The following is an 8,744-nucleotide window of genomic DNA, read 5'->3' as shown; positions in this document are numbered from 1 at the left end:
GAATGGGACCCTTCAGGTTTATGTGCTCCGCACCATACTTTTTGTATAGGGCTCGGCGTACGTAGGCATGCAGGTTGAGGTACAGGGGCTGCAGCTGCAGGTACAACCTCTCCAGATCTTCCTCAAAGGTGGGTGTCTCATACAGGGATCTCCAGAAGGCCCCGTTGTCTGTGTAGCCTGTGGTAGGGCAAAAGCAGAAGCCGTCAGACGCAGCCCTTCTCGGGCAAGAGTCTGTCTTGCTGCTCAGACACCCCAGGTCCCTCCATACCTATGAGACAATAGATCTCATGGGAGTTGGTGGGACCTCCACACCCTCAAGATTTTGACCCTCGGTTGGATGGTCAGCCCAATCCTCTGCTTACAGGGGGTTAAGACTATGGTGGGTCTCTAAGGAACAGGGCACTGACCATTGAGCACAGCTGCCTTGTTGCTCAGTTCCACGTATCGCTTGTAGTTGTTTTTGATCTTCTTCCCAGAAGCATCCCGCCAGCCCTTCCAGGCAAAGAGGAGCTCATCATAGTCCCGTGAGGTGGCCATGATGTCTGTGAGGTCTGAAGAGAGAGTGGTGAAGCCAAAGTGATGCTGTTACATGGGCTGGACCGATGCAATGGTGCTAGACCCAGCGTGTTGCCCAGGGGCCATTAGAGAGTAGGTGGGAAGGCCCCTTCATGACCTTTCTCCATGCCCCTATTAAAAAAAGCCGTCCTTTCTGAGCCTGTTGCAGATGACTCAATAGATACCCTGCCAGATCTTACCGGGATCCAGTGGGTGACAGGTTTTGCTCTCTCTGCAGACCTTGGCTACGCTGTATGTGGTCTCCATATCTGAGAGAAGGGTGTTATACTGCAAAGAAAATTAGATATGTGAGATGACTATCCTTGCTCCTGCTCTTGGAGAATGTCACAGCCCATTGAGATGCTCTCATGTTTTCCTCTGGTCCCTTCCAAGGTCAAATGTGACCCAAAATGGAGGCAAAGTGGAGTCAATACAAGAGGGCCTGGGGCCAACAAGCAATGTGCCATTGTCACCCAAGCAGTCAGGCCCCACTGCAGCTTGGGATAGCAACCTTTGGGTGGGAAACCCTGGAGACAAGGATCTTGGCTTTGTGTAGAAGGTCGCAAACTATCACCTTGTTCAAGGGCAGGGGATGGCTGTCCATTGGCATTTCCTAAAAGTTAGGAGAAGCCTTTGTCTCCACACAGGGTAGTGGCAAGGAACACCTCATCCTGCTCTGTCCCCTTTGAGCTCACCTCCTTCAGCTCGTTCTCAGGCAGAGCTGCCCTCTCAATGACACTCAGCTTCTTGAGGATGCGCGTGACGCTTTGGTCCTGGAAGTCGGAGGGGTCAAACTGCCTGGCCCTCATGCCGTACTCAAGGGTGTGTTTGGACATGGCCAGGTTCTTCTCCAGCTGCAAGGGCAGGAGAGGACAGAAGAGGAGTTACTTTGAGGAGATCCCTGAGACACAGGCCATCACTGGAAACACCACCTGGCATGCCATGACTGACAACCTCCCCATGGTTGCCCTTGTAGGTACCTCCTGACATGACAAGGGTTTTTATGGAAAAGGTACCGCCTGGCTGAGAACATTACCCCTTGGCCAGGGGCAGAGGCTGCCCTGGTCTTCAGAGCTCATCTGAAACGTGCCCTGGATACCAGCTGCCTGCCTTGGCTGTTGCTTCTCCCCACACATCCCCAGGGTCATTCCCATACCATGATCTCCTTGTTGTGGTCGGTGATGTTGGTGTTGTAGGCCCAGGATGCCTCAGTGTAGGCATTCCAGACTGCCTCGGCCGTGCTGTTATACTCGGACAAGAACTCTTTAGCTTGTGCTTCATCTGCTATTTTGTCTAGAGGAGGAGATAAATGGGGGAAGAGGAGGGTAAGGTCAGGAGAGCCCTTTTCTTTGCAAGAGCACCACCCCATGGAGAATCCATGGTTGGGTTTTTCCCAGAACTGCAGGTCCGCTGAAGGATGCCACAACTTGGGAGCAGGTTGAGCCAAGAAATGGAGGCAGAGGGGCACTGCTGGGATGTCCCATTGGACAGAGGATGGGATAACAGGAGAAGCTGCATGCCCTAGGTCCTCCCATGTGAGCAGAAAGGATGCAGCTGAAAACAGATGACCTGTCACACCGTGACTGATGGCATTACTACAGCGGCAGGGCCACAGCTTCAGACAATGGTACATCAAGGGGTTGGCTAATGGCACCTGCTTCCTGGGACTCCACATGGAGATGGTTAATTCTCATTCCTGGCATGAGGACCACCCCCACCCACAGCAGAGACCTCCCTCAGCGTTGTCCTGCCTGAGCGTTAGTGATGTCCCTCGGGAGACCTCTTCCTGCCCCTCCCCAGACCCAGGATGGAGCTGCAGCCTTACCAATGCCTTCAGGGTAGCCTTCAGGGATAGGGGGATGCCAGTCAAACTCAGGCCAGCCCAGCACCTCATTGGTCTTGTTGTTCTGCTCCTGAAGCCACATGGTGACAGGGCTGAAGTACTCCAGGAGGGCCCCAGCATCCATCTTATCTGTACCAGTGAGATTGAACAGGATTTCCTGCCACGACTTGGAAGACCCGGCTTTCAACACTTCCCTGCAGAGAAGCGGGACAGCAAGAGCCAGCATGAAGCCAGGGGACAGACAGGAGGACAGCAGTGATGGTATCTCAGCATCACAAGGGTTGAAGATGCTCTTCCTGAGTGGGATGTGAACCTGGGAACTGCCTCTGAAAGCCCCAACTGTCCTGCATAGGGACTGAGGACTTCCCCGTCAGGTACTCATGCATTTGTTATCACCCAGGGAGTCAATAGGAACCAAACGTGCTTTAGTGTCCTCCTGTCTGGGTGGGAGCTCATGACAAGGGCAATAGCAGTGCTCTGGTGAGGACCACTCACCCCACCCCAGTGCTTCCATGTATTTCCATCCATCCATCCATCCATCTGCAAAGCTATTTCTCCAGCCATCTCCATAGTCACTTTTCCTTCCTTCCTTTCTTCTTTCCTTCCTTTGCACACCATCAGCTTCCACGCACACATCTGCCCATGGCGATTGTCCCGACCCTCCTCTGTCCCCACCTGAGTTTGGCTCCAGCCTCTTTGGACATGTAGATGTCACAGGTGTGCAGGGGACCTTTGTGGTTGGCTGCCTGGCACAGCGCCTTGTGAAACTGGAACTGGAGGATGAAGCTCACAAAGTACCTGCCAAGGAAGCCCATGAAGGTGAGCGCTGGGGACAAAGGGAAACAAGATAGTCCCAGGGTGTGGGGGAAGGCACCCACCCAGCCACACGTCAGCTCCCCACCATTTTCTGGTCCCAAGCATTGGGTGGTCTCTGTGTCTTGAACAGGAGCAATGCATCCCAGCCCCTGCCCACAGAGGACTTTCCCCTGCTCCCCACGCCTCCGTCCCCTTGCCAGCACTTTCTCTACCTGATGTAAGGGGTGTTCCCAGGGATGTGGTACTTTGCTCCAGGGTCAAAGTTGCTTTCGTTCCTTGAAATCGGCGCACAGATACCCTGGTATTTGGTTCTGTAGACAACAGAGAACAAGAGCATAAGCATGGAAATAGGGGGCCAGAAGAATCAAGGCAGGGAACGGGAAGGGAAGGTGCAGTGCTGAAGAATCTGCATAATTGGAGCGTGTTTCCATGTACTTCCATCCATCCGTGCATCCACCTACCCACCCACTCACCTATCCATCCATTCCACCCCACCCCCCCATCTATCCATTGTTCTCCAGCCATCTCTGTGGCTACTTTTTCCTTTTTTCTTTCCTTCCATCTTTCCTGCCTTCCTTCCTTGCAGAACCCCAGCTTCTACACACCCCTCCACCCTTGGTGACTGTCCTCTACCTCAGATACCACCAGTCGTAGTTGTAACGGTTTGGGGGCGTGCGGCCATTGAACACATTCCAGCGCCACTGGTCGATGAGGTAGCCGAAGGGCAGGAAGGCGATCTTCTCCAAGGCCATCTTCAGCAGATAGTTGATGTTGCTCTCTGCATGAAACAGAGCCTGAATCAGGTTGGGAAGGAGTCTGGCTGGACAGCACTATGGCCACTAGACTTTTTGTGGGCAAGAGGGTGAGCAGATCTGGATGAGAAATGGGGACAGCATTTCAACGTATAATTTTGCTCCCTAGAGAAGGCTGCGTAGGACACAAGAGGTTTCTCTAGACACACCTCCTTCTTGGGGCAACATGTGCCTTTTTACTGAGTGGGGACAATGGGAGTGACGAGTGGTGTCCTCTTGCCTTCAGCCAGACTCTCAGAGTGGGAAAGTCTTTGGTGAGTGTAATTCTAATGGTTCCTTCTTCACACATTCACCCTGGGGCCTCAGAGTGAAGAGGGATTGATCTGCTGTCACACCACTGCAAAGGCTCTCATGGTTTAAATCCAGAACTGGAATCAACTCTAGGACAGTCACCACCATATCACGGGGAGCACAGGGGATGGTGACATCTGCTTTCCCCATTACCTTGAGGAAACCCAAGGAAGGTGGAGACCAGCTGAAGCTGTGGGGTCAGAGAGGGGTTGGCAGCACTGCCCTGAGGGGCTATTGGCTGCCATCGCTATGGTGGCATGGCTGCCAAGGGCTGACTAGTTGGGCAGCGATGCCTTGAGGCAGGGACCATCTGCTCCGTGGTGTTTATGCAGCATTGGCCCAACACTCCTGGCTGCTGCGATGGCTTCCCCATCATGAAACATATTTAATGACAAGGCAGGAGGATCCTGGGACTGTCCCTCCTCCGCAAAGCAGCCGCCTGCGGCAGGAGTCTGCGAACGCTTCGTTTCCTCTGCTGCCGTCTGCTTTGACATGTCGGCTGAGAGACGTTGGGCGGGGGGAGAGACTCTTGCCAAGCCAGGCAGTGCCCTGTGGTGACAAGTCCTCCTCTGTTGCGCTGGCTGGCAGGCAGAAACGTCACCCGCTGACTGCCCTCGTGACTGTGCACGTAAGTGCTCAGTGCCACCTCAGCAGAGCTACACCGGGAGCTCCTGGGGTGGATGTGTCTTGGCGAGGGAGGGGGGCATGCTGGAAAGATCAAAGCTGATCAAGCACAAAGATGCTTTTTTCAGGTTTGGGGCTCTGATGGAGAAGGGAAGGGCACAGATAAGCTCTGGAGAGCATCCCTTCTGCCCTCATGGGTGAAGAGGATGGAGCCATGAAGGATCCTACATGGACCCATGGAGCCAACAAGGGGTTGTGCGTGGAACCAAGCATGGGTGAAAGGCACACATCAGACAAGGGGTCTTGCTTGCTCTGGGCTGTGTTGCCAGACTGTAGCCCACCCTGGCATGTCCCAAACTCTTCCTGGTGCCACAGGTAATTCCTGAGCCCTCCAGGCCACCCAGCTCCTCAGGGTGGCTGCCATACCTGTGTCCTCGGTGGCACTGCTGAGGAGACCGATTTTCTTGAGGTGGCTGGGGGTGGAGACAGACAGGGACATGACATCACCGATGGCCTCATGGAATCCAGGGTTAGCTCCACTGCGGAAGGAGACGGGCTGGTCCTTGTACTGCAGGTAGTATTGGACGTGGCCCATCTCATGGTGCACTGTGAACAGCTGCTCCATGGTCACCGCTGTGCACTGCTTGATCCTGCCGGGTGAAAACAGAGCATTGCCTGAGCTGAGTGAGGGACCCTGGCCACCTGTGCACCCCCTCAATGGGAAAGACCATCCACAGTCCCTGAGAGGGTGGCAGCACCCCATGGGGTAGGGGAAAAGATGCAGTGCAGGGGAACGTAGGGCAGTGGTGTCCCAACGGCTTACTCCCGAAGGTGACAGCTTGGGCTGCATGGCCAGGCTGGGGGTACCCAAAATGGTGACCAGCCAGGGGGATGGAGATGTGTCTTACCCTGTAGCCCTGAGCCCCTGCATGCCCCCACTCACCTGAAGTCCTTGCGGTTGTAGAAGTCCCAGGCTGAGGCATGACACACCACCTCCCGCCCATCCGTTGGCTTCTCCAGCATGGACTTCTCCCAAAATTCGGGGGGCATCTCCAGCAGCCCCAGGGAGGTGAAGAACTCCTCTGAGACCCGGAACATGTGGGTGGCGTTCCAGCCCTGGTGGGCAGCAGGCAGTGGGTTACGGCTGAGGAAAGGGATGCCCATGACCTGGGCATTGCCGCTGATGCTCTCCCAGCACCTTGGGGATGAGGGTCCCTCCGAGGGACCGGGGTCCTGTCCCTCTCACCCTGACTGGGAGCCCTGGCCCGAGAGCTGGTGTGAGCATCCCTAAGAAGAACCAAGCAATGGTGCTGGTGTCCAGCATGGAGAGGAGAAGGGAGCAGGGCTGATGCCCCAGGAGTACTTGGAGCCGTGTGATGATGTGGACACAGCCTCCAGCCCAGGGACCAGCACCAGTCCTACCACACCGTCCTTTCCCTTTGCCCACCCGCTGCCTCTTTGGTCATTGCCAGAGAGGGAGTGGGGTCATTTCTTTGTCCCTTCCCCTCCCAGGCATGGCTTTTCTGCTCTTCCCTATGCAGGTATGAGAAACCACTCCCATGGGGTCAATGTTATGGGCAAGCCTTGGCCATCACCCCACTGGTTTTGTCCCCCTGGTGCCACCAGTGAGTCCCTCAGCCCATCACCTGCTGCACCATGGTGCTTGTGACATCGAGGTTGGGCTTCTCGGGGTAGGGGACCATCAAGTCATAGATGTTGTTCCACTGCTGAGCCCACATGTTTCCTAAGAACAGAAAACAGCTGGAGCAGAGCTGGTGGTAGGTCGGGAGGAAGAGAAACACAGTGATAAACGGGTCCTCCCTGTCCCACTATGGCCCTGCGTGTGCCCCTCTGGCCCCACCAGCACCCCTGGCTCAGGCTGTGGTGGTCTCTCCTCTTACCCAGGAGGTGAGCTGGGATAGGACCCTTCAGGTTGATGTATTTGGGGCCATAGCGGTCATACAGCTTCCTCCGGACGAAGGCGTGCAGGTTGAGGTAGAGTGGCTCCAGCTGGTTGTAGAGATGCTCCAGGTCATCCTCAAAGGAGGCTGAGTCGTACCAGGAGCGCCAGTAGCTGCCTGTGTCCTTGAATCCTGCCAGGGAGGTAGTGATGACCTCTGGCCCCTGTCCACGGGGGCTGCCCCCCAACCCAGCCCCAATTGCTGGGACCAGGGCACAGCAGTAGGGTTTTCGCCCCTTCCCCAAAGTGTGGGCACCAGGCAAAAGAAAGTTGGATGCCTGGCTGCAGGTGGGATGGGGAGAGCAGCAAGGCACGCCATCACCCCCGCCCCAATTCCTACCCCTGATCCCTGACCACCCCCTGCATCCCCCCATCCTGCTCATACCGTCCATCTGATAGGCCTCGTTGCTCAGCTTCACGAACTCCTCGTACTTGGAGCGCAGTGGGTTGCCCGCAGCATTGTGCCACCCCTCCCAGGCGTAGAGGAGCTTCCTGTAGCTGCGGGAGGTGGCCATGATGTCTGAGATGTCTGGGACAAAGGGGACAAGTAGGACATGAGAGAGGGGCAGGAGAGGGGGTCGCATCCCACAGTACATCTGCAGAGGTGCCACCACCATTGCACCAGACCCAAATACCCATGCTCACCCTGGGACAATCCCAATGAACAGGGGTGGGACCTGCCAACCCCAGCCTGCTGGGGACCAGGACAAACTCATGGCCATTGGGTGCCCAGCACCCCGCAGGGGCAGAGGCACAAGGACCATACCTGGCTCCAGCTCCCAGCAGGTACCGTTGGCCAAGCACACCTTGGCTGTGGAGTAGATCTTGTCCATGTTGCTCAGGATGGTGTTGTACTGTGCGGAAGAAAAAGATGTTGGGGCTGGAAGGGGATGGGAAGGGTCCTTCGGGAGGGATCTACAGACTTCCCAGCTCCGGAACGTGTGTGTCCAGCGGGATGTGGAGGAGGATCAGTGTGTTTGCACAGCCTGTTTTTGGTGAGATAAGCGTGTTATCACCCAGAGTTTTACACCCTTTGCATGGTGGGAGCAGGGAGGCTCTTTGGGACAGACAAACCAGGCACAGCCGCTCGCCGAACCCCCTCGAATGCGGCGCGAGCACTCGCGGTGTCCCTCCGGAACGTGTGTGTCCAGCGGGATGTGGAGGAGGATCAGTGTGTTTGCACAGCCTGTTTTTGGTGAGATAAGCGTGTTATCACCCAGAGTTTTACACCCTTTGCATGGTGGGAGCAGGGAGGCTCTTTGGGACAGACAAACCAGGCACAGCCGCTCGCCGAACCCCCTCGAATGCGGCGCGAGCACTCGCGGTGTCCCGGCGCGGGGCTATTTATAAAGCTTTTTGGCAGCGGGGCTGTGGCACGGCCTGTTTATATAAGCAGTTAAAAAAAATATAATAAGAAAAGCAGGAGGAGGAGGGGGATTTATTTCTGTGAACTTCAACAACAGCAAACAATATCAACAGGAGGTTTCCTGGAACCTGCTCAGGGAGCCCATTCCCAGGGAAGGAAATTCCTCCGCTCTGTCCCTCTCTCCGCTCCCATCCCTCTGCTCGGGCCAGGCGGAGGGGATGGGGACGGGGGACTGCGGCAGCTGCGGGATGGAGCTGTCTGGGGACAGGCGAAACGTGGCCGATGTGCAGGGAGGAGGTGTGATGCTGTCTGTCTTCTGGGAGAGAGCAGGGATGGGCTTCCTGGAAGGAACCGGGGCTGACGCTTCTCCGGAAAGGATTGTATCCCCAGGCTTGCCGGCCAAGAGGGGTTTCGGTGGGGAGGACTGTCAGGGAGCCGTGGGACAGGCTGGGGGGGCCGGGCAGCCCAGGGGCCCCG

General features: G+C 56.2%; 1 protein-coding gene across 1 annotated transcript in view; it reads right to left on the bottom strand.

Moving 5' to 3' along the window:
• Positions 1–8,744, bottom strand: part of ACE (angiotensin I converting enzyme) — a gene marked incomplete at its 5' end in the record, with an annotated part of 13,741 nt that overhangs the window by 4,037 nt on the left and 960 nt on the right. The window contains 15 exon segments of the mRNA XM_010284212.1: positions 1–177; positions 408–551; positions 756–843; positions 1,251–1,409; positions 1,712–1,848; positions 2,381–2,592; positions 3,074–3,196; positions 3,427–3,525; positions 3,848–3,992; positions 5,368–5,591; positions 5,885–6,057; positions 6,588–6,685; positions 6,843–7,034; positions 7,287–7,430; positions 7,668–7,755. The exon segment at positions 1–177 is cut by the window's left edge and continues 60 nt beyond it. Coding sequence (XP_010282514.1) covers positions 1–177; positions 408–551; positions 756–843; positions 1,251–1,409; positions 1,712–1,848; positions 2,381–2,592; positions 3,074–3,196; positions 3,427–3,525; positions 3,848–3,992; positions 5,368–5,591; positions 5,885–6,057; positions 6,588–6,685; positions 6,843–7,034; positions 7,287–7,430; positions 7,668–7,755 — 2,203 coding nt within the window.

Source organism: Phaethon lepturus, unplaced genomic scaffold, assembly GCF_000687285.1.
Source record: "Phaethon lepturus isolate BGI_N335 unplaced genomic scaffold, ASM68728v1 scaffold29663, whole genome shotgun sequence".
Classification (NCBI taxonomy): Eukaryota; Metazoa; Chordata; class Aves; order Phaethontiformes; family Phaethontidae; genus Phaethon; species Phaethon lepturus.
The sequence above is the reverse complement of the archived record's forward strand: the minus strand, read 5'-3'. Positions and strand labels throughout refer to the sequence as shown.